This window comes from Ursus arctos, unplaced genomic scaffold, assembly GCF_023065955.2.
Source record: "Ursus arctos isolate Adak ecotype North America unplaced genomic scaffold, UrsArc2.0 scaffold_1, whole genome shotgun sequence".
NCBI lineage: Eukaryota > Metazoa > Chordata > Mammalia > Carnivora > Ursidae > Ursus > Ursus arctos.
Genome location: NW_026622763.1, coordinates 27,482,009 through 27,508,598, shown reverse-complemented (window position 1 = coordinate 27,508,598; position 26,590 = coordinate 27,482,009). Strand labels below are relative to the sequence as shown.

The window sequence follows — 26,590 nt, the reverse complement described above, 5'->3', positions numbered from 1 at the left end:
GAAAAATAGTGAAGTTGGAAGCAAATAGAAGTGGAGATGAAGAAACTAGGAGTTATTTTGAGGTAATAAAATAGATAAATGCAGGCATGATTTTTTTTTAAAGGCACAAATAATTTTTGGAATTATGTAGCTATGGATCTATGGATATGGCGCACAGATCAATAAAAAGGGGAAATGCTCTTAACAGTTTTATGTCAATAGAGATGAAACCTTAGACAAGAGAGTGAATTTCTTAGAGAAACATAGCTTACAAAACCTCACTTAAAATGAAATGGAGGTGCACCTGGGTAGCTCAGCAGTTAAGCATCTGCCTTCAGCTCAGGTCATGATCCCAGGATCCTGGGATCGAGTTCCGCATTGGGCTCCCTGCTCTGCGGGGAGCCTGCTTCTCCCTCTGCCTGCTCTGCCGGCCGTTCCCCCTGCTGTGCTCTCTCTCTTTCTCTCTGTCAGATAAATAAATAAAAATTTTTTTAAAAAAAGTGAAGCAGAAAGCCTGAATGGAATTATAATCATTAAAGATGCTGCATTCACTAAAAATCCACCCACTACAAGACAGAGGCTGGGTCCCTGAGCAGGGTTGGTTCACTGCACTGGGGCCACCCTGCCTCTTTCCAAACGTGTGTTACATGAGATAGGTTTAGGTTTTCTGTTTCTTGTAGCCACACAAGTCCCAACTGTTAATAAATGCTGATTATTGTTACGATAGCTTTTCCTTCCCACCCCAACCCCTTTTCTTTTTTTAATGACCAAGGAGGGGTAAGGAGAGCAAGTAGTTGGATAGGAATTAAATTGAATGAAAGTTGCATTGGGTTAAACAATGTGTACAGTGAAATTAAAGCTTACGGTGATGTGTGGCTGTTGGTAATTCTGTTTTAATCTTTAATGGTACCATGATTGTGGCCTTTCACTAGGCAGGTTCTCTTTCAAGGAATGTGTGCATTTTCTTTTTTTCTTAAATTCCCTGTGAAACATTGAATGTAACTTTCTTTGGGAAAATGAACACTTTTAGCTGATATGAATTACCTATGTATGTTTGTTGTTTGTAGCTAGCCCTTGTGAATAAAGGTATGGCTAAACTAGTGGGTATAGGTGAATTAATACAGAAGGTGGTGGTTTCTCAAACAGTTCTTTTGTAAATTAGTAATATAAATTTTTCTTTGCTGGACAGTTATGTCCTGTCTTGAATTGTTACCTTTTGTGAAAAATATAACTTTCTGAATAATATATTAATATTTTTATCATAAAGAATTCTTTTATTAAAAGATACCTTTCTGAATAATTTAATATTATTTTCAGCATGAAGCACCTTTTTATTAGTGTGTGACATATTTGGGAGTATAAAAGTGAATGATGACTTAATCAGACTTTGTAGGTGAGTGAATTTATAGGTAAGTTTGGTTTAGATAGGGCAGTCATTTTACATCTTTGTAGTAACCAGAGCAGGATTTCATGGGATTAAGTGATAGTAATAATAGCTAATGTATTGAACACTTATCAAGTGGAAGATATTCTACAATCCTGGAAGCTAGATATGGTTTTCCTGGTTTTACAGAAGAGGAAACAGAGGCTTAGAAAGTGAAGATATTTGTGCTGGGTTACATAGCCAGTTCATAGTTGGTATGTGGGTGGAGTTCAGGTCTGGCCACCTCCAGAGGCCATACAATGTTCTTTATAAGCCCATGCTCTTAACCACTATGCGATCTTAATTCCCTGACCAAGCGGGATAAACCACTGAAGGAAATTAAACCTAAGTACCTCTTGATTAAACATATATGACTAAATTTTACTATTAGAAGTGGGTGTGTGTTTCTGCTGATCTTGAGGAGTATTACAGTTATTGAATCTTGTTGGAGACTGGCGATTGAAAACCAGGAGCCTTTCTAGGTCTGGGACTCTGTGATGTTCTCATTTTTCCTCAAGACATTTGCTCTTTAGTTTTTGGCCATAGAAATTGTAAGTCATTTGAATTTTCTTCTTTTGAAATCCAAATAAAAAATGACATATGATGTCTGTATACAAATCATAGGGCAGACTCATGACTATAAGCATAACATTTTTTTAGGATGTTCACCTGCAGTCCCAAATTATCCTCACACTGATCCACTGTGAAGTTCTCTACTTGGTTTATGAACTTGGCTAGAGGCAGCATTCCAGTACTGCCTAGCTCACTTCCCTTAGAACATTACCAGTTGTATGTACTGGGGATTTGGGTGATGTTCCCACACTATGTAAATAATACCGTCATTAGGTGCAATGTAGCATCCCATAATCTCACCGATATGTGACTGTTCCATTTATGAGAACTGGCCTCGAGCTTCCCCATCACTGTTGCCTGCGTCACTGGCTTCCCTATCATAGGCTGCCTAACTGTGGGATTCTCTTTTGGTTTGCTTTCCTACCAACTTTGCTCTCCTATCTAGACAGTGCACACCACAGCTTTCCAGAATTTGTATAGTGCTTGGAGCTTGATCCACAACGTTTCGTCTCAGTGAAATCTCTTCTGCCTGACAGTAGTGTTCAATTTAGCCATCTGGACTTTATATTGAAAACATAGCTGACCACAACACTGTAGAAAGAAAATAATCCCTCAAACCAGGTAACTACCCATTCAGTCAGTCTCTCTCTCTCTCTGCTTCTGTATGCATCTCTCTTTTTCCTCTGGTCTCTTTTCTCTCTCCCTCATATCCACACACACGTGCACACATCCAAATGACGACTCTTAATTACTCTAGCAACTTCTTCACTGCAAAATCGGAAATTAACCCTGTTACCATGCTGCTTAGTTCGGTTTCTGTGCTACATCTTTTCCACTTTTCTTTATATTCCTTTGTCCGTGCTCTTGAGAAGTAAAGTATCCCAGTATCAAGAAAAAAATTTTTTTTCTTGTTGTGAAGTTTGTAATTTATTCTCACCATAAGCTGCTAGTTCAGAAGTGACTCCAAGGAGTCAGGCGCGGCAGAGCAACTTCAAGTGCAGTGTGCAGTTTTCATATCTCTACTAGCTTATTAAAAAAATCACACGTAAGAGTCTATAAACCCCCACGTAAAGGTATGACATTATTTCTAAGAGGCTCTGCATCTTAAAGACTGTTAGGGTAAATCTCCCATATATTTACCCTTTGAAATTTGATGGCTCTTTTTTAAAAGATAAACTGGCTGTTTATTACACTGTTATAGAGGTGAGAAAAATCATTATTTTTTAATGAATGAAATGGAAAAGGCAGAAAAGCCCCAACACCCCCAGATGGGTACAAGAGGTACTGTTGTGTAAAAGAGCTCTGGCCGTAGCGTCAGAGCCTTCATAATTTGGCTTTTAGAAGTAACATGCTTATTTTTGACCTAATAGTCCAAACTGTGAGTCTGATCTTAGAGAGTTTCTAATCTAGTTATTTTTAGGTGTTGAGTGTCTTCATTAGGGTTTATCTCCATGGCATGGGAAAAGCCTTTAGGAAATGAAAGACATTCTTAGTGTATTTTCATCCCAACATTTTTTTGAATTTGTTTATATTTGAGAAAGTTTCTCTGCTTTTATTAAAGCCTTAGTCAATGACAATATGTTTTGGTTCTGGAGCTGTATAAGATGTGCACAGGTGTTCATCTCTGACTTACTGTGTTTGGAGCCATGATGCGGATACTCAGCTACCCTGCCCCTCTCCGAAGTCTCCCCGCTGAGGGAAACGTGCACGTTTGCCTCTTTCCTTGAGATCAACTGTGGCCTCCTAGCTGCCTTTTGACACATTGTCCTATCCATTGAATGACTAATTCTTGTCCAACTGCCCCTTGGTTTTGCTCCTCTGTGGTTCACTCACATGATGGACCGCTGGTCTCCTGACCAGCCAGCCCACAGAGAGACACTGTAGGCGGAAGGCAGGAGCTGAATCAGGTGGTGTGCTCACAAAAGACCATTCATGTCCCTTTCATCCTTCTATCTTCCTAAAGAACAGAATCCTATATTCTAGTGAGTTTCTTCCTGTAAACAGTCTCTCCTATATTTCTATTTGTTCACTGTCTCATGCTGATAGTAAAAATGTAACACTCCCCCATTTTAGGAGAAGTTGCAGGTGACCGAATATATGAAATGGAGAGGACTAGGGGTGGGATGGCTTGGCCAGAAACCCCCAGACTAGGTATCTTGTAGCTCTTTTCCCAGCTGATTTCCAGTTTTTTTTCCCCATCAACATTTATTAAGGACTTTTACATTAAGAGACAGTGCCTAAGCTAACAGTGGTGATGTAAAACCAAACGTGGCCAATTTGGACATGCGTGGTAGGCTTTTAGTAAACTCTGTGGACGGAAAGAATGCTTAGTGCCTTTATCCACTTGCTAATACTCAGAGCCTTGAGGGAATAATCCCTGATTGAAAACCATCAGTGACTTTGTACTGTGTATGTAAAAATCCAGATTACACATGGGGTTCGCTGGCCCTGCCCACCCCTGCAACCTTCTCTCCACCACTGTCCTCTCATTCATCTGCTGTAGTAGTGGGGAGGTGCCTGGTTTACTTGCTCTGAAACCTCGAGCTCTTTCCTGCCTCGGGTCCTCTTGCTATTTGTTGTGTCGCTTGTGTGTCTCTTAGTGGGCAGCACCACTCCACGCCCCATCCCTATACTCTGCTTACTTTTCCCTGTCTTTCAAGTCTGAGCTAACATTTCACCTCCTCAGAGAGGCCCTCCCTGACCACCATATCAAAACCAAGCCCTTGTATTTCTGTGTTCTTTTTCTCTCCTGTGTAATAGCATCGTGATTGTTTTGTTTGTTTGATTTTTTTTTTTCCTCTTCTCTTTGTGCTGCAAGTTTCGGGTGGATAGGTGCCCTATTTATCTTCTTTACCCAGGGCCTAGCATGCTACCTTGCAGATAGCTGTTACTAAGTAAATGTGGTTGAATGAATGATTTCATACCTCTGGGTTTGAAAATGCAAACAAAATATGGCTGTAATTGACTTGGCCAAACTGCGAATTTTTTCCCCACTTTAGGCACTCCTCCTTTCCTGTGTCTAGGGATATCACCTCTTCTACACAGAAACTGCTTAGAGACATTTAAGGGCCTGTGTTCCTCAGTTTTATGGGTTTAAACTAAAGAATTCCATACACTTTTACTCACTTATATATTTTTTTAATGATTTTTTTATTATATTGTGTTAGTCACCATACAGTACATCCCCGGTTTCCGATGTAAGGCTCGATGATTCATTAGTTGCGTATAACACCCAGTGCACCATGCAACACGTGCCCTCCTCACTACCCATCACCAGTCCATCCCATTCCCCCACCCCCCTCCCCTCTGAGGCCCTCAGTTTGTTTCTCATAGTCCATAGTCTCTCATGTTTCATTCCCCCTTCTGATTACCCCCCCTTTCTTTATCCCTTTCTTCCCCTACTGATCATCCTAGTTCTTACGTTCCATAGATGAGAGAAATCATATGATAGTTGTCTTTCTCTGCTTGACTTATTTCACCTAGCATTATCTCCTCCAGTGCCGTCCATGTTGCAGCAAATGTTGAGAACTTGTTCTTTCTGATAGCTGAGTAATATTCCATTGTATATATGGACCACAACTTCTTAATCCAGTCATCTGTTGAAGGGCATCTTGGCACCTTCCACGATTTAGCTATTGTGGACATTGCTGCTATGAACATTGGGGTGCATATGGCCCTTCTCTTTACTACGTCTGTATCTTTGGGGTAAACACCCAGTAGTGCAATGGCTGGATCATAGGGTAGCTCAATTTTTAACTTTTTAAGGGACCTCCACACTGTTTTCCAGAGTGGCTGTACCAACTTGCGTTCCCACCAACAATGTAGGAGGGATCCCCTTTCTCCACATCCTCTCCAACAATTGTTGTTTCTTACTCACTTATTTTTATGGGTTATATTAATCATATAGTGAAATCAGTCATCGTCCATTATGTAAATTTTGATAAAAGAAGATATAATTTTCTGGAATTTCCCCTGTATAAAAGTGTTTCTAGGAAAAAAAAAAAGTGTTTCTCAGTTCAGGAAACTTTAAAGAATCTAGAATATACCTGTGATATTTTGTGAAATTTCACATGATTGTATTTTAAGGCTTTTTAATTTTGGCTGTGGCCACCCATGAACAGTGTGGCCTTTTAATTTATAGTGTGGAAACTATGGGATAAATGAGAGATTAGAATTTGGCCCAAAGATATATTTTGCTTGGCCACTACAATTACTTAAGCATTTTTAATTTTTAATGCTTTTAGACAGATAGACATTCTTTGTATTGGTCACAATAGCACAACTAGTTACCATTGTTTTATACTAGTCTGCTGCTCACATTTATGTTACTTAACTGATCTGTTTAGGTCTTTGTTTCTATAGCCTCTGGCTTAGAACTTGCCCAACAATGAATCTTCAAATGATCTTAAAAAAATACATATATAGGGGCGCCTGGGTGGCACAGCGGTTAAGTGTCTGCCTTCGGCTCAGGGCGTGATCCGGGCGTTATGGGATCGAGCCCCACATCAGGCTCCTCCGCTATGAGCCTGCTTCTTCCTCTCCCACTTCCCCTGCTTGTGTTCCCTCTCTCGCTGGCTGTATCTATCTCTGTCGAATAAATAAATAAAATCTTTAAAAAAAATACATATATACATATATATTTAAATGTACATATACATAAAAGAATTTACTAAGAGAATATAAATCGCTTGTCTTGGGAAGAAATGACATACTGCAGGAACCAGCCGTCCTGGGTTTTAATCTCAGCTCTGCCATAAATTAATTGTTTAGCTTTGGAAAATTCAGTTTTTAACCATAGAATCTTATTTTTTTCACTTATAACTGAGGGTTTCATTTTATTTATTGAGTTCCATGATGTCATGAAGAAGGAATTAAAATCAAGATCAAGATTCAAGAAATTTGGGGCATCTGTGTGGCTTAGTTGGTTAAGTGTCTGCCTTCGGCTCAGGTCATGATCTCAGGGTCCTGGGATTGAGCTCCACGTTGGGCTCTCAGCTCCCTGAAGTCTGCTTGTTCCTCTCCTTCTGCTCCTCCCCACCACTCGTGCTCTCTTTCTCTCTCTTACTTTCTGTCTCTCAAATAAATAAATAAAATCTTAAAAAAAAGATTCAAGAAATTTTCACACAAAAGACAAATTCAAGGGCGCCTAGGTGGCTCAGTTGGTTGGGTGTCCAACTCTTGGTTTTGGCTTAGGTCGTGATCTCAGGGTGCTGGGATGGAGCCCCATGTGGGGCTCTGTGCTCAGTGGGGAGTCTGCTTAGGATTCTCCCTCTGCCTCTCCCTCTGCCCCTCACCACCCCCAAGCCCCAGCACATGCTCTCTCTCTCAAATAATAAATAAATCTTAAAAAAAAAGAAAAAGACAAATTAGTACTCTCTCTCATTCAGCTTTGTTATGAACCACTGTTTCATTTAATACAGGAGTTACTTCCTCATCTTATTTGTGTATCTGCTTGAATTTTTAACTTTTATTTTTAGAGACTTTTGGGGAATAATTCTTTCCAGTAGTGTTTCTGTCTTTGGAGTCTCTCTGATATGACTTATTATTAGTTTGGAACTCCTGTTCCAGCCTCAGCATTTTATGATTATTTGCCTTTTCGTGCTACTGTCTGTCTCGACAGGTCATGGGCCAATGTGGACGCTAAATACTGGACACATACACTGAACACTGTAGAACTCACACAGAATAGTTAGTACTGCAACGAGGGCAGCAGTCACAAAAGAAGGACAGAGGAGGGGGGTTATTTCTCATTCAGCAAATTCTGAGATACAATTAAGAGGATACTGCAGATTTTGATAGATGGACATGGAAGGTAAAGTGCTGTAGGAGAAGGAAGTATTGTGAACAAAGGTATTAAAGCAGGGATTATTGGAAAGTGTAATCTCCAAAATCTTGGTTTAGTATGAACATATTCTGAGGTAGGATGAGTTGTGGAACATCAGTTTGGGTTGATAAGGCAGATTTTGTCTAATTCCTGTACATTTGCAAATTCATGGTTAATAATTTGGGAAGCTGGTACTTTAGATAATGAGTATCTTTTGAAGGCTGTCTTCCCAGAACTTTATTAATTGTACATGACAGAAACCCAATTCAAAATCACTTAAAACATAAAGGAAAATGTGTTTGGGCCACCGTATAACCAATTTCCAGGGTGGTTGACTCTAGGCACTGCTGGATCCGTGGTTCAGTGATATCATTAGACATTTTTGTCTTCTTGACTCTACTTTCGTCTGGTTTGACTGTATTCTGGAGTAGCCTCTCTCCATATGGCTCCCCCCAGAGCTAAGCTTATATCCCATCAGTTTAGTTACCCTATCTGAAAGAAAGTGCCTCTCTCGGCAGTTCTAACAAAAGTCCCAGATTGACTGAAATGACTTAAAAAAAAAAAAAATCATGTGCTCTTTAAACTTGTTACTTTGGCAAGAGACCCCAATATTGTTATTGGCCAAAGTGGGGTCAACCCAATTCAAACCATGTGAACTAAGTACCAGAGAGCAAAAGGGAAATTATATTGCTGTTATTCGATATAGGGAAAAACAATGTTTTGTAGGCAAAAAACATGATGAGTACTACAGTCATACATGGGAATGAAGTAAGGTAAGCTGTGCAGAGGACAATTATTACAGCACTTTAGTAATGGAGACCATGGATGAGGATAGAAATGGTCAATGGATCCAAAATCTAACGGAGAAATAGTGAGTTTCTGAAGAACAATAATGATAATAGGAATGGAACGTAGTAAAGGACCTAGCAATATGAATGAAATTTGTTTTGAAATGGGTAAAGGAATTAAGAGGTCAGAACTTCCAGTTATGAAATAAATAAGTCACAGGAATGAAAAGTACAGCATAGGGAATATAGTCAACAATATTGTAATACTCTTATTGCTGTGAGCATCTCATAATGTATATAATCATTGAATCACTATGTTGTACGCCTGAAACTAATATTATATGTCAACTATACTTCAATTAAAAAATTTAAGAAACTTGTGTCGTTTGCATTTTACTAGTTAGAAAATTTGGGATCTGAACTGAAATTTATCTTTGTCTTGTCCATGAGAAAAAAAGTTGGGATACAATTTAATTTAGTCTAAGAGATCACAGTTAAACTACTTTAGTGCTTATAATTATTTTTAAAATAGCTTTGCGAATTGTAAATCATTCCTATTAGCCCATTAAATTGGATCAGTCGGTTTATTTTGGCAGCATCGTAAGTTACTCCATGTACTTGAAAGTAGCAAAACTTCCTTTTCTTTAAAAATGTAACGTAATACTGCCTCTTTTTTCTATTTAAATAAAATATGTATATATAATGTATATGACATATGCATGTGTGTGTATATCTCATATAAACACAAATAATCAAGAAATGATTGATTAGCTGGTATCAACTTCTCAAACTTATCTCCCCTCTTTCCCCCACTAAAATCAGGTTAAAATTAAGTACTTCTGTAGCATTCTTACACTATGCTGGATCTCAGAGTGAAAATGAATGAGTAAATTGTGGTTGCTCTCCTACTTAGTATCCAGTTCAGAAAAGCCAGTCTCTTTCTCAGTGGTTTGAACTGGTAGCACATGCATTTGAAGAATGTATGCTGTGTGCCAGACACAAATAATACAAATGTGAATAAGGCAGTATGCTTTAGGAACTAACTTTCTTCTCTTGGATATAGTTCTGTTTCTTTCTCTCCTTCTTTCAGGTTTTTATTTTATTTATTTTTTGGGTAGTATTTAGACAATGTTCACTTGAATCAACTTTTCTAAAGCAGTCATATACTAAAATGTTTCTAGGGAAATCCCCCACACTTAGTAACCTGTCTTTCAGCACAGTAGTAGATCTGAAATACAGGGGATTTTTAGCCCATAGTTTCTCTGTGTGTCCAGTAGTGAGACAGATATTTATTTGTAATACAAACTGTTTTGGTGGGTTCCAACATTTTCAGAAAATGAAAGTGGGGAAGGACGTGAACTAGTTTTTGTCACTATTTTCCCCCTCCATCATAAGCTTAAATACAGTGAAAAAAAAATTCATGAAATCCGAATATATTAAGACATATTATTTATGTGTGTGTGTAGCATTTTTATTATAGGGTTTTTCATTCAGACGTAGTGATTTTTAGCTTTCATTTTGTAACATTGCTGAGTGTCTCCAGTTTTCTCAAAGGGAATTTGTAACTTTTTAAAACAGAAAAACATCAACTCACTTTTATTGAGAAAAATGTTTTTCTATACATACTATTTTATAAGAGGATTGTTACCAAGAAACCAAGCAGTAGCTTAGTACCATTGCTACAAAGGTTTAAGAGTCCTTGACACTTGCAATTGGTAGAAATGAAGAGACTGTAACTCGGGAGTTGATAAGGAGTGATTAGTAGAGTTCTGTAATCATTTTAGTAATAGTATTCTTTTTTTTTCCACGTGTCCAAAGATATGTGATGATACTCCTATTTTATTTGCACTATTTTTTGAAAAGTATAAGAAAACTAAGAGAAACAGAGGTTCAGAATTGAGGTCTTGTTTGCTTTGAAATTTGAGTAATGTTTATTAGGTAAATAGCATTTATGTAAGTAATTATTTTCATTGTCTGATTTTGGTATTTAGAAATGGGAGAACAAATATGTCCATACAAAGACGTCTACACAAGAAGTAGAAACAGTGGTCGTTTTAGAATCGAACTACCTGAAAAACATTTGAGCTTTGGAAACATGTTCTTAATACTTTTCTTTTTTCAATCACTTTTATTTTAGATAAAATGCTGGCAGATGGTAGTGATCCACTTGAGCAGTGTTGAATTTCCTTTATTTTTTTCCCCTGGAAAAAAGCTTCCAGAAAACTTTTGTTTTTTTAATATGTTCAGCATGCATATGTTTTACATGTATTAACCAGTATTAAAAATGCACTTCCTAATTAGAGGTCTGAAGCTGAGAGGAGCTATGGTGAAGACCAGCCTTTTAGAAAATTACTGAAAAAGAAAGTTTTGATGAATAGGCTTTTCAGTTCTGCTACTGCATCTTTCAGCCCTCTCCTGCCCCAGAAATTAAGGAATTTATAGTGTCAATGTTTCTCAGCTATTATGTTTTAGGATGTCACTGGATAATGTCATTTTTGATGATAAACCCTTAAGTTATTGATGATGTCAAAATTTGGAGAATTCAGGATATTTACATTCTATTATGATCTGTTCTGTATTACAGCAAAGAAGTTAATACCTCTGTTACTTAAGAATTTAAGTTTTAGGTGGACGTAAATAGTTATAAACTTGATATGTCTTTGATGTTAGGAAAATTGTAGGAAATCTCTAAGGTAATATATTGCATTCTGGGTTGTTTTTTTTTCCTTCCTTTTTTTACACTTTTAAATGTATGGGGTGACGGGGAAATCCCTCCTCCTCAAGTTTACCTATGTGAGTCACCTGAAATCTTCCTCCTAATAAAGTGTAATGAAATGGTGCTATTTGAATCAGTATTTCCATATTTGCAATTTAGAATATTCAGTTTGTGCTCATCAACATTCGTCTACATTTCTGTTTTACTTTTCAGTTTGTCATACAGTATTTTTTCAGCCGATAAGCACACCTAACCAAGAATGACTTCTGATTTTCACTGACATGGAGTGTCGATTGTTCCCTCACTTATTTTATCTTACTGACTACTGTGGTGTTTGTTTTCAGCTCCAAACCACAGATTAGGCACATAGATATTGACTCATCATGACACAAATATTAGCCCACACAATGTGAATTCCTTCAATGTTTGGGCATTCCTAGGAACATATGATGGATTTTGATTTTCTCTTTTGTACCCATTAGACAGTATTACAGAGTAGCTCTGACAGAGTGGGAAAGAGAATTGGACTAGCAGTCAGGGGAGTCAACTTCAAGACCCAGTTCAGCATCTCACCTGTGTAAGGACAAATCATTCATTCTCTATCTTCATCTGCAAAATGGTGACAATAACAGATAATATTCTTCCTGTTTATCTTCCCTATTTGTTATGAGGCTCAAATGAGATAGTGTTTCAAGAATTATGTAAACTCAAGAGTAAGATATTATTGTAAAGTTTGAACAGTTTTAGGTAGAATTTGTACTGTTTTTCTGTGTGTCTGATTTTCTCTGAGTTTTCTTTTCAGTCATTTAATCTCTAGTCCTTAGTTTATCTGTTTTAAAATGTAAGTAAATGGAGATGACATAAATTAATTTTTTTTTAAAGATTTTATTTGTTTGTCAGAGAGAGAGACAGCACGAGAGAGAGTACAAGCAGGGGGAGCAGGCAGAGGGAGAAGCAGGCTCCCCACTGAGCAGGGAGCCCGCCAATGTGGGACTTGCTCCCAGGACCCTGAGCCGAAGGCAGATGCTTAATGGACTGAGCCACCCAGGTGTCCCAAATTAATTCTTTAATAAAAATATAATGTTTGGAGAGTATCGGCCCCAAAGCCACAGTACGCTGCTACGTTTGTTCTTCTGCCAGGTGGTTTATAGCGATAGGGTGGGAAGAAATGGTAGCGGAGGTATTTTTTTATAGATTTTTGGTCTCCAGTTTCTTGCAGTTCTGGTACCAATTTTGAATTATAGCTAAATAGCAACAATCAATGAGATGTTTTAGTGGGTAGTGATAATGAATTAAAGTAGTGGTCAGATTTTTATTTTTATAATTGGAAAAGTGAGTTAATAATTCACTATTTATTCATTTTCTTCAGCTAACATTTGTGTAATGACTCCTATTCTGGAGGGCATTTTGTTAGGTACTTGATTTGAAAGTGTATTGAGAGAATGTTTGTTTATGAAAAAGATAAACTGGAAGGTGGTTCAGTTGCATCCTTATTGAGTAGTGACTAAAGTGTTCTTAAAGAGAAAACAAGGTATACAGTCGTCTCATGGATCTAAAGATGTGATAATACCTGGTGCCTTGCTATGGAACAGTGGCATGTCCTATCCCAGTGGTAAAATGATTGTGACTTTCTAACACAAAGTAGTTGTGTTATGTGGCATCATCTCTTTGTTTAAACCCCAAGGAAAAGAATTATGTGAATATCTGAACATGCAGAATTTTTACATTAATTTTAATAAAAAGTAACAGCTGAATGTCATAACTGCCAAAACATTAGATAAGTGGAAATAAATGTTCTAATATATTTTCTTGAAGTTGATATGAATTTTAGGAAACATAATAAAAGCTGCTTTTCTTCGTCACAATAGAAATGGCCATTTTAGGTCAGCTGTGTCACTGACTACCATATTAGTACAGATCATTTTATTTAGCTTGAAAATATCTTTAAAACTTAAATATGTCAAAAGCTTTGTATTAATAGATAAAATTTTTGAGACCTCATGTATATTAGTTTTGCATTTTTTTCCCCTGCAGAAATAGGCTTTCCTTCTTATTTCTCTCAAACATGTCTGAACGCGTTTTTAGCCTTGACAATTGGGGCTGAAGGTAAAATGAGCTGCAGGGAATTGGAGAGATAAGTTTGATTAGCCTGTTGCAGAGAGTGACATCTAGCCTACTCATTCAACTCACTTTTTTTTAGGCATTCTATTTAAATTGCTGCTTATACCTGGTAAAGGAGTTAACCTAAGATAAACTACTAGTTTAAAAGTATAAATCTTATAAAACCAAACTACTCACAAGCCTGCTTTTCAATTCCCTCCTTCCAGATCATTTGAAGTCCTCTTTCCATTCACTTCTTTTGCCCTTCATTTCCAATATTTCACCAGAGCAGCTCACTAAGTAACAAATAATTCTTAATAGCTCTTAATAACATTTTAGTTTGTGTCACTGCTAAGCAGTATTACCCTTTCCATTATACTTGGGCAGTGTTAGGAATGGTGTGGAAATGGCCAGTCTGTGAATGAATGAGTGGGGAAATAGAAAAATTTATAAAGTAACAGTTAATTAACTTGTGGGTTTTTGAACAAGGGAAATTCAAAAGCAAATATCCAAAGCATATTTTAGGGTTACTTGTCTTATGATATTTAATATTGCCCTTTCCTTGAACTTTTAGAAGCAAATATCATCATAAATTTGCCCAGAAAATATTTTGTTAATATTTCTAAGTTCCCTGAGGACAAAGGCTTTGTCTTTTTCACAACTATTCCCAAGGTCTAATTCTTAGTGATCAGTGAATATTTGTTGGATGAATGAATAAATAATGAAAATACTAAGGAATGTCAATAAAACTTACAAGACCTATACTTTTTGCTATGTGTAGTATTTCAGTTGTATTTATTTACAGACAAGAGATACATAGAAGAACAAGGCTAGCTGATTTTACTATTTAGCGGATGATTTACATATTTTATAAGGTTATACACTCCCTATTTTCTTTCTCTTCTTTTTTTTCTTGTTCTACCCATTGCAGTGCCTGAATATGGCTGCTGCTTAATACTTTTTTAAAAATGTTTGCATGAATATTACGCTTTACTTTTGTAGAATTACGGATCTCTTGTTATATAATTAACTGTTCAGTACAGTGAATAAAGTAGCTATTTTAATGGTTTTCACTGTTCTGGACTTTTTTTTCAAGTAGTGGATGATAGAGGTTTAATGAGTTTGCAGCACATCAAGTAGAATTTGAAGTGATAAACAGGAGCTGTAAGATGGAAACACTGAGAATTTTCTTTTTCTATGATACGATGGCAATATGTACAAAATGGTTACCAGTTACTGGTTCGCCAGCAGAAAAACTTTAGGGAGTACAAACGCAATGAGAAAAATTGGTTTCACGAGACAGGAACTTCCCATAAGGTATTAAACCCAGGACTCTTTTGGAAGTGTACAGACGACGATGAGAGAAGAGAATGGTAGAGGAATAATAACAACTTATGATTCCTGGAGGTTCACCTATTGGCAGTGATTCCAGTTTACATGGTCTACTTTGTACGAATAGTACATCACTGTATTTTTTCAGGGAGCATTGCTTGACCTTTGTAGCCCTTTTGAGCATTTTCAACCACGCCATAGTAAGATACCCTCCCAATTCATCCCTTGTTTTTCAGTTATTTACTGTGTCCTTCACATCACTAAAAACTTTATCGTTGTCTGTTTCTCGGAAATGTCATCAATTTGACCATCCTCTTGTCCCTTCCCCTCTATTCAATATCTTTCTTGTCAAAGAAAGCCTTAAATATCTTGCATTTCAATCCAATATGCTGTATTTCTGTGTTTTCTTCCTCTCAAATGGAGTAAATTAGGAGTGTCATCAGTGATATTCTTCATGCCAAATTTAACGTGTGTGTGTGTTTGTGTTTTGCCCTTCTTCTCTCAACTCTTTCTTGCTTTTGATCCCCTTAACACTCTTTCTCTTGGCATTGCTTTTGGCCTCGACTCGAAGGGCAGAAACCTTCTTGACTTCTTTAGTTGACTCCAGCTAGTTATGTTTTTGTTCCTTCCTGTCATTTCTCCTAGCCACTACTTTTTAAATTACAGCACTGTTCTGTGTCTTGTTGTAAACCGTTTTATCTGGGTCTCTTCTTAAAACTTTTCAAAAATGTGTAAGTGTACATTATAGTAATCACCTGTTTTTGAGCATTTTCTTTGCAACAGACCCGATAAACAACTTTAAAATCTTTTACCTCGGGGGGGCGCCTGGTTGGCTCAGTCGTTAAGCATCTGCCTTCGGCTCAGGGAGTGATCCTGGAGTCGTGGGATTGAGACCCACATCGGGCTCCTCCGCTGGGAGCCTGCTTCTTCCTCTCCCACTCCCCCTGCCTGTGTTCCCTCTCTCGCTGGCTGTCTCTCTCTCTGTGAAATAAATAAATAAAATATTAAAAATAAATAAATAAAATCTTTTACCTCAGGTTTAACAACTGAGGTAACAACAGCCCTGTGAGCTGAACTATTATTACCACCATTTAATAGATAAGGAAACTGAGGCTAAGAAGTTTAATTATTTGCCAGATGTTTCAAGCAACTAAATGGTAGAAATGGGATCCAACGTAGTCTTCTATGACTCAGCAGCCCAAACCCATAACTGCTACTCACCATTACTTCTCTTCTGATATCTCTTGTGCTGGTAGCCTTTGCTGCCTTCCCCTGGTAAGAGCCATCACCTCTTGGTATACACTCTGGTTATTAATCGTATGTGCATAACCATGAATTCCTCTCTTCTGTAGAGGATACACTTTCCACATAAGGCAAGATACCACAGAATGCTTTCACTTCCAATTTAACTTTCCCTCTTAAATTTCTCTTCATCTTTTTCTAGTACCTGGGGTACACTGTTCTACTTCACCATCCTGCTGTCACCACATCCCCAGTTTGAACTGGTCATCCAGTCAGCTTGCTTCTTCTGACACAGTGCTGCTAGAGAAGATGCTTACGCAGCCGTGTGTTTCATATGACCTGGTCCTCATGGCTACAGCTGATTGGGGATGAGATGGCTTGTTACCCAGAAACAGCCACATCACAGGTAGGCAGGTAAGGTGTGACATGTTCTTCTGAGAAAAAATAATTTAAGCCAGTTGGATTCTTTTCTTGGGGATTTGAATGAAGAAATATAGATAAACTGTGTCAGTCAATGGTAGGATTTGTAGCCTAAGCCTCCTGAGGCAGGACCTAAAGAGTCCCTAATGGGTCATGTGCCAACTGAAGTTATAAGAGAGCAGAAACTCTCAGGAAGCAAAAATAGATGAGGGAAGATGAAACAGGTGCCCAGAGAGAGGAGATGCCATGAGAAAGATAGCTTGTATCCTGTGTGAAGGAGGTGTACAGAGAACAGCTGCTGCCCAGACCTCTTCTAGACAGCTTCCCAGTTCTTGTCTCAGCTCTTGTGGGAAGCTTCATTTTATTTGAGATAACTTCTTCCCCTGTTTCTTGGTCTTCAAAAAGGGGTTAGTTCTTAATAAGGCATCCAGTGATTATTAGTGACTTACTGAATTATCTCCGCTAAGATAAAGTCCCTGGAATGCATACTTTCTAGATATGATTCTACCCATATTGTGTTTGGTCTGTTGTAAAAGGTACCTTTTGATTTCCTTTGCTTCAGCCATCCCCCCAGCAGTTTTATGAGTAATAGTACCTTGCGATCACCTTGATTGAATTAGCAAAAGATTACAGTCACTGCTAGTTATTTTTCTAACAAATAAATTCTTACTCATATCGTTAAAGAATGACCACCTGGCCCTTTCCTTGGGAGAGTTCTATCCATCTTAAGTGTATTCTCTGTTTTAGTCAAGATAACTTGCTTACCATAGGCACACTGTGTTTCCTACGTCTAATGGAAATGAATGAAGGCCACATTACAGAAGAAGTTAAGCATATACAAAAATAAAAGGAATAGATGATGATATTTTTTAACTCTTTAGCAATTAACATGTAAATGCCCAGATCTTGTTCTCTTTAAACTCTGCCTAGTTATTTCCCAATCCAGATTATATTGAAGCAAACTGCATACATTTCATTTGTAGCTCTACATATTTATTTCACTGATTATTTCTAAAAGATAACCTTTCTTAAAAAATAAAACATAATTGCAATACCATTATTACCCTGATAAAAATTCTAAGTAATTCCTTAATATCATTAAAAACTTCTTACCTTAAAGTACTCTATTTACCATAAATGTGATCATATTATGTAATAAAGAAATATGCTCATAATGCTGTGTATGAATGGTTGCCCAATAGAAACTACCTTTTGTTTACAGAGCTGAAGTATGATGCTTCTTATTTGAGGAATAATTAATCACTGTTGATTTAGTGGCTCATTTAATATCTTTAATGCTTTGTATTCACTGAGTTTTTCCCTGTATCATTGTATTATAGAAATGGGGCTCTCTGGGGCTATGCAGAAGAAAGTCTGTGCTGTGTATGGGGCAGCCTTGCCTGTACTTGGGCCCTGGGTATCGACATTTATTCTTAAATACCTTTTCAGTCTTTCTAGTATGCAACCAGGGTTGAGAATGCTGGTCTACTGTATACTACCTGGACTTAGTACAAATAATAGTATTATCTATTATATCTTCACTAATTCAAGATTATAAATATAAATATAATTCAGTAATTCTATTAGCTTTGTTACACTTGCTGGGTATTTCCTTTCTTTTTGTTTTGTTAATTTTAAGGGATAATTATAGTAGTATGAAACATTCTGTCCACATAAAAACTTACTGAAGAGGTTAAATATTCTTGCTAATTAAAGAAGACACTAATTGGACAGATTGCTGTTTTATATTAGTAATTTTAATTATTTTTTAATCAGAACACAATTTTTTAAGGAATGTTGCAATTTTAAACGTTTTTCACTAATTGAGTGACTTAAATATTCAGATTATTATTATTATTTTTGATTAGTTGGTCTATGAATGGGACAGAAAAAAGATGTAGAAATTTCTTGCAGTATCATGAAGTTTATAACTGTCAGTCCCTATGCATGCCTTTATCAGTCCCTAATCATCCAGCTAGCTAGCTATACATATATGTACAGTTATTACATTGACCATTGGCCAAAGGATTCAGCATAATGTCATTAGTTTTCTTTGCACTCTTGCATTCTACTTATACATTATTATAATTCTATTTATACATTGACATTAGGACGTCAGATCTTACTTGCTAGGAAAGGAAACTGACATGTTCAGAAGCCAAATGGTTTGTCTGTTTTCAAAAAGCAAATTAGTGGTAGAGTTGGTTAAAATAGTAGCCTATAGTTTATCTCATTCAAAAGCATTACTTTTCAGTGTCATGAAAGCTTAAGTTTTAAAAATATTAGGTGTTGCCCGTCTTTTGGTTTCACTAAAACAACATGTTTTCAGGAATTTTTTAAATAATTTTCTAATTTGCTTGGCTATCTCTTATAGCACCAATGTAACCATCTGTGTTAGTTTCCAGTTTCCTAGGGCCTCTAGAATAACAGAATTTATTCTCTCACAATTCTGGATGCTAGAAGCCCAAAATCAAGTGTTGGTAAGACTCTGCTTCCTCTAAGGGCTCGAGGGAAGAATCCTTTCTTGCCTTTGCCTACCTTCTGGTGGCTCCCTCCAGTCCTTGACGTTTCCTGGTGTCTTGCTGCGTCACTGCAGTCTCCGACTCTATTGACACATGACTTCTTCTCTGTGTGTATCTCTTTGTGTCCTCTCCTCTTCTTATAAGGACAGAAGTCGCTGCATGTGGAGCCTACACTAATCTAGCGTGACCCATCATAACTTGATTACATCGCCAGAGACTATCCAAATAAGGTCATATTTACAGGTATCAGGGGTTAGGAATGGATTGTATCTTTTTTGGGGATAGAATTCAGCCCACAACACCATCATCCTTGAATTCATTGTGTCATTTGGTGCCTATTACTTGCTAGGCATTCAGTAAATTTTTGTTAAATAAAGGACTGCCTGGTACCATCATATACATGGAATAAGCCATCATATAGTCATTATTTCTGGAACTAGAAGAAACAGTAAAAAATCATATAGGCCATTCCTTCCATGTGAAAGGTGAGTGTCATTTTTAGTTTATTGGTAAAGCGGCAAAAAAGTTTTAGTGACTTGACTATAATCACATAGATATTGTCCACCAGGTGGTAGGGACAAAATTTTTATTATTTACTTGATATAATAGTCTTTTATGATACCTCTTTTTTTCTTATTAATTAGTGTTTTTAGATTAATACCTGACATTGAGATGATATGACAGATATTAACATAGTTAGGACTTCAGAGCTCTTCTAATCAAACTGCTGTTATTCTACAGCTGAGAAAATAGAGGTCTGAAAAGGTTAAGTGAGTTGTTGAAAACCAGGGGTAGGTGATGACATTTCTGGGTGGGTCCTGAGTTTTAGTATTGAATTCTATAATTTGAAACTAATGTGGCAAATTTGAGAGCACCTAGAGGACACTTAAAAATCAATATCAAGCTGATAATAAATACTGAAAGAATTTGAAATAATTTAAAAGCAAAGATAAGGGATGATTTAATTAATCAGCAATATTGTTCTCTTGCCACTGAAGGCAAATGGAGACAAACAGGCTCAAACACCAAGAAAAGCAGATTGAGGTTTGTTTTCCAGCTGGAAAGACTGACAGTGGGATTGTTTGAGAATTGTCATGGGAAATTTGAAGAGGAATGAACTCAAAACCAAACGAAAACAAAACCCACACAAATCCACTTATTAGTATGGTCTTACCTGGAAATTTCAAATTTTTTTCAGATCCACTTCTTTGCATACTTCTTGACTCAGGCCACATCAGTACTTTCCTCTCAGAATGCAACTTTAAATTTATTTTACAACGTGAGATTTCCAACCATTGCAGTCACTATCTTTGAATCCTTGAATCTGTGGCTCCTCAGTGCCTGGTTAAAACAGGACATGATGTAAATGGTGGCTTTCGAATCTCCGGTCTTCAGATTATAGCATAATATTCATACATCAGTCTTCCTCTAGATAAATCAAAGTTTTGTGTCTCCAGTAGGATCCTTGATGGCTTCCATGACTGAGGGCAAAGGGAGGAATTCAATATTCCTGTCTACTGTATTGATCCATCCTCTCCGGGTTCTGGCATGGCTTTGACTCACTGATGGATTTTGTAAGCTGTGAATAGTGTCATGTCTCAATTGATTTGAATACTTCTTGTTGAGTAGGTTCTGTGACTGACTTTATTTACTGGATGCTCTGACAAAATCATATTGCCTGCGTGTTACTTGTATATAACTATATGCTCTTTTCTATGGATCTCTTAGTCTGTAGCCTTCCCTTTTTATAAATACAAGCAATTATAAGCTCATACGTTTCTATTTTATTTTATTTTATTTTATTTTATAATACAATCTAACCTCTTTTCTCCCATAGGCTTTTATAAGTTATCTAAAAACAAAACAACTAAAAAAAAAAAAAACAAAATAAATAATTAAGCCTTGTTTGTTAGTGGCTATACATATAAGTGGCTCTCCTTGGCTTGGAAAGGAAGACGGTTGACAATCAGAAAGTTCTTAAACCTTCCTCTTCCTATTGCATTCAGTGAGAATTTCTTAACACCAACTCATGTTTAAAATTTTAAGGCAGTGGCTCTAGGGACTTCAAAGACAATTATGGGTATTAGTCCTCTTTGTAGTTGTCAAACAGGGTAGCCACTGCCCGTGTTAAGCATTAATTAAGAAAGAAGTGGACATGATGGATTTATATGGGCCAGTTCAAATACCAAGCATCTAAGCTTTCTAGCTGGTGTGTCTGGTGGAAAAGTTAGAGAAATTCTTCATTACTTAATTCTGCTTATACTTTGTAGGGTGTTAGTGTTGGGTTTCTCTTTAAGATGATAACTAATCAAGAGTTATACAGACCCCCAGTGGATAATTATGAAACATATCAATACAGATCTATGTATAGCCCAAAATATTTACCTTCAGTGTTGTCATTTATTAGCCATAAGATTTGGGAGAAATAGCTAACTTTCAGAGCCTCGGTTTTCTTACCACTTAAAATGGGACAAATAATACTTACCTTGTAGTATAGTGTGACAATAAAATTAAACAAAATGAGATAATGTATGTAAAGAACCTAACGTGGTACCTGGCTAAGGGGCTTACAAAAAGTACAGTATTTCTTTATTTATTTGTATAGCACTGAAAAGTTTTCTCACATGCTATATTATCCCATTGCATCCCTTCTCACATATTATGCCATTCCCTTTCAAATGAAACTATGAAGAGGTCAGAAAAGATGATAGCACCTTTCTCATATATGAGAAAACTCTTTTAGAGAATGATTAGTCCACATGGCTATTTTTCCTTAGATTTTCTGATTGCTAGACCCCCAGAAGCATTAGCCTTTTCCCCACTTTATTTAGACTTCTAACTTCCCCCTTCACTCATTTAAGGTTCAGGCCAGGGCTTTAATGGAATTCTGATGCCTTTAAGTCCGTATGCAAATGAAATAACAGATATTTAAAAGGGTTTGGAAAATAATTTAAAATGCTAAACAAACACAAAATTGAATGTTTCTTTTAATTATTTTGAGTTATAACATTTATTCTCTTAACAGTCATGTTTTCTTTACTACCTGGTAAGTTAGAAACATCTAGAAAATAATCAGTTCCAAAAAAGAAAACAAAAACTTCCTACAGCCATTTTTTGTTCTAGTTGCTGTATAACTCTTGTTCAAATACTTTCTTACTAGCAAATTCTGAATTGCTACTAAGGCTTTTGTTGAAGAATTCCTGAGAATTAGAGTTACCTATTTTTTGTCAGAGGAACTAATTTTATTAACATGTGGTAATTAAACCAACACTTTAGGAATTATGAGCAAATAACAAGGCTTTGCTGGATTATCTGTTTTCTTTAAGTTCACTGAAAGAAAACATTCCCAATAATTATTAACACTTGTAGAAAATCTTGTGAAAAAGTGGTGGAAAGTACTCTGCTCTTCTACCATACCTGGGATTTAAAAAAGAAAGTTGGTCCACATTATGCAGTATGGTGCATGTTCACTCTATCTTAACATACTTCCTTCAGTGTAAAGAACTTGGGCAGGTGTTATTAATAAAAAAAAATAATAAATAACCCCTTCTATTTTAAATAGGGATGCTATTCTGCCAGCTTTGAAGCTCACACATACTCTCTAACTTACCCCAGCTTTCGCTCATCTGGTCTTTCAGTGGCTCCTTTCATGTGGTCAGCCCACGAGCCATGCGTACTGCCGCTCAATCACGCCACTGTACGTCGCCATCATGGGGGTGGTTTTCATGATTTGCATTTCCTGTACTGTTTGAGCTTCAATGAGCTCTAAGTGCCACGTATGAGGAAACCACTGCCAAATAATTCAATGATTTAATGATTTTAGTCAAACCAGATGAGTTTGTGCTGGAGTCAGGCTACCAAGTCAGGGGTGGGGGGTGGTGGGGGGGAGATGTTGTCAGGATATCCTATTAAAAAAAGATTCTTCACAGTGTCCATACATGCGAAATGTGAATTTCTTAACAAATCGGGTCGTGCAAGAGAAGAAGGTTACTTCTGGGAGGAGAGCACTGAAGTGCTCTGATGAATAACCATATATATGTTACTCTTAGAAAATTCAGTCTTTTAAATTTGAGTTACATCATGCTGCCAGTGTAGTTATTGTGACAATAATAGATTTTGATGGCATTAATTTTCTAACCATACAGAGTTAAATTTAGTCAAAATTAAATAATTAAGTACATTGATTACGTGCCTCCTTGTCCTGTAAAAGAAAGCTTGTATTTTATTAAAACGTGGTTGATAGAAGCTGTCGGACAACTACCACAGAATTGGCATAGTAGTGGGCCAATGAATAGTTACTAAAGTGGGGAAGAAAAAAAATATGTACCAGATACTAGTCTTCATGAAAAACATAGACAGATGGGGAGACAGACCTATATGATGCCACAAATAGATGAATATCTTGTAAGGATTTCAAACAAATGTTGAAAGATCCAGTAAAATTTTAAAAGTTGGTTTAAAAGTATATCTTGTGCTTATAAATAGTGTATTTATTTCTGCTCACCTGAAACCCAACCTGTAAATTGTTCATGAAATATTTTATCAATATTAAGCAAAAAGAATGTAGACTGAATCTATATATAACCACAGAGATATTAAAATGAATCTCGTTAATAACATTGACTTTAATTTTTCTTAGAATTCTTACACTCAGATATGGTGTTATAATGCCTACAAGAGAAACTTCAGCAGAAATCCTGTTAACCGTTAATTAATAACAGCCTCAAAGATTTCCTATTCTTGTTACAGATAATTGAAGAATATTTATTCTCTTTTCCCATGTAATGTATACTTCCTGAAAATGCACCTGATAACGTGCTGTGGCTGCTATTCAATGGTTTTTAGTTTAGTACCAGTTCACTCGATTATATCCTACCAGCTAATCAAGTGTCTTGCATGCATGCCCTACAGCAGTTTTAAGATATTCTAAAGAGGAAGCTTCAAAGCCACAGGTACTTACCGAGGAAATTATTGTGTAATTATTTATATTAAGAAAAGGTAGGCAACTCATGTGGATGAAAAAATAACATATTATTATATCTAAAGCCACTAAAGTGGCTTTGCATGTTACATGTATTACGCAACCATTTAAGCCTGAGAACATTCTTCATGTGCTGAGGACTGGAGTGTTGAAGGCCAACCTTTACTTCCTTTTTAATTTTCTTTTATACTTTCTTTGCTGATTTCTACTTTTAACGTTAGTCTTACTTTGATATATGAATTAATCCTGATTTAATGCACAGTTTGGCACTATTGGACTGTTACTAGAATATCTGCATTGGAAAATCTTGAACCAGGAAGCACTTTTTTCAAAGTGTCTGAATTGAAGGAAGGAAGATTTGTCCTCCAGAGCTCTTTCAAGTATTCAACGTGATATGCTCACAGATAATATTGGAATGTTGCATTTTAGGTAATGTCATAGCTGTTATATAGATTATTAAAATTATTATCGCGTATTAGGTAAATTAGCTTTGAGAACATTAAACTTATTAATGGAGATTTTAGCTTTATGTTAATACATTTGAATAACGAATAATACTGTACCAACTTTTCTTTCAACATTCTTCTTGATTACTTAGTTCCTAAGAAACTATTTTTTGAATATAAAAATAAATTGTATTTTTAGATGCTTAATCCCATGGGGGAAAGGAACACATTTTGCATTAGTTGTCTTTAATTTATTAAACAATTCCGTAATGCACTCTGTGCATAGATCACGAAAACCACTGGCACACATTTTTCTGACCTCACAACATAAGCTGCACTCTTGTGGCAATCCCAGCAAATGTGTTTATAAAGATTCCAGAAATAATAGTCTTCTGACTAAATAAGAAACAGAAGCTAAAGCTAAGAGCCAAACAGATACCTATCGGTTTCCTTGAGTTTAATCTGATTAAAAACATGGCTTTCAAAAACATTAAATACAATGTCATGTCAGAGAGGCAGTATATGATAAATATAGTTCATGACAGGAAATCGTTATTAAATCAGCATTACTAGTGAATCTGTTATGGAAATTTCCCTGTAAGTTAGTTAGGGCTCCCCCATTTTTCACCTCCAGTGCATCACTGTACTTTTCTGCTTTACTGTTAAGTATATCATTTTCCGTTGACTGAAAGGCAGTTTTCCTACTTTTAAATAACACACGTCTTTATTGTTATCGCTAATCAGACATGAACTGGCTCTTCACTTCAACCAGAAAAACGAATATACAGAGTAGAAGAGAATCTGTGCTGGTCATTGACCATCATGACCTAAATACAACAAACGTAAAGGCAGCAACTTCATGGCTCTTAAAGAGGGCAAGCAGTTGTTTTGAATGAAACACAGCAACTTGGTTGAATCTCAGATTACTGATAGCCATCTAAATGTAAAAATAGCAATTACTTCACATAAAAACGATGAGGACTTTATCCAGATCACATCATCTTTCCTCTTTGCTTTGAAGAAATATAGGTACAACATTAGTCAGTATAACCCATGTATTTGTAGCTAAACTCAGAGTGTTCTGATTTTTTAACAGTTCAGAAAACATTTTTTAAAAAGAAATATTTTTACAACGCAACAGGATTATTTGGCTGACTTACATTAATGAAACATTTTGGCACATGCTAAAGATTTCATCGAGCTATTACAACCACCCCCAAAAAATCTTGGTTTCCATTTAAAATGTCACCAATGTGGAAAAAATACCATCAATCAAATTGCATATCTTCTAACTAAAGAGAAAAAAAAAAGTAAAATAAAAAGGAAACAAACAGTGAGCTTCCAATGCATTTTTGGCTTCCCTTAAGGAATTCTGTCTTAGATATGGTCAGTTATCTGTGGCCTTAAGATTATCTTTTTTTTCTCTTTGTTCCATTGTATGTTTTCATCTTCACAGGAATAAATCCAGTGAGTAATATTCCTAACTTTATGCTGCTTTAGTCAGACACTGGGAATGCTTCAGTTTTTGTGAATGAGAACGGTAAGAGAAATTATTTTTCTGGAGAAACACAGGGGCCCCACTTTATAATAAACAACTACAAAATTGCATATCATTCTTTCCTTTCCCTCTTTAAAATTATTCTTAAGGCCTTAGTGGGAACAAAGACCCCCTTCATACTAAATCCTTCTTAGGAGTTTAATCCAGGAAGAAACCTGTGTGCAAGTGGGACCCTTATCTGTTAAAATTTAGCCTCTTTCCAAGCAATACATGTAGAAAACCAAGTGGCTATTGCCTAACTGTGCTCTCTGAGTTCTGTTGGGGACTCTTATCTAATGAATCTTAGCCCTTTCTCCAGTCTCTCTTTGCATCAGGACTATTTCACTTTTGAGTCAGGACTAGAGTCCTAGCCCCCTACCATGAAGATGGTTCGAACTATCTCCTTCTGTGCTCATACATGTTTGGAGTAAAGGGATGGCTCACTTCTCTGCTATTACTTACCTTTAGGAACGTTCAGCTTAATTGCATCACGCACCTGCTGTGGAAAGGATATATAAACCACAGTAGAAGATTGAGATTAAACATAACAATATTTGGACGTTTGGCATGGAATGTACTAGAATGTATGCAACTCTATAATAAAATCACAAGTGTATGATAATATAGCTCTTTCACAGAGAAACTACCCTAATATCTTCTTGAAGTTCTTCGGTGACAGCTTATTTATAGGCGATGCCAGAGATCAC

At 36.5% G+C, this 26,590-nt stretch overlaps 1 protein-coding gene across 15 annotated transcripts in view; it reads left to right on the top strand.

Annotated features, from left to right (window-relative positions):
* GTDC1 (glycosyltransferase like domain containing 1) overlaps positions 1-26,590 on the top strand; it is a 403,975-nt gene that overhangs the window by 121,593 nt on the left and 255,792 nt on the right. The window contains exon 2 of one of the 15 annotated variants that reach the window (XM_044388224.3): positions 16,180-16,391. The exons of the other annotated variants lie outside the window; for them this stretch is intronic. Coding sequence (XP_044244159.2) covers positions 16,312-16,391 — 80 coding nt within the window. The 5' untranslated portion in view covers positions 16,180-16,311. The remainder of the gene's footprint in view (positions 1-16,179; positions 16,392-26,590) is intronic. 15 annotated transcript variants of the gene reach the window in all.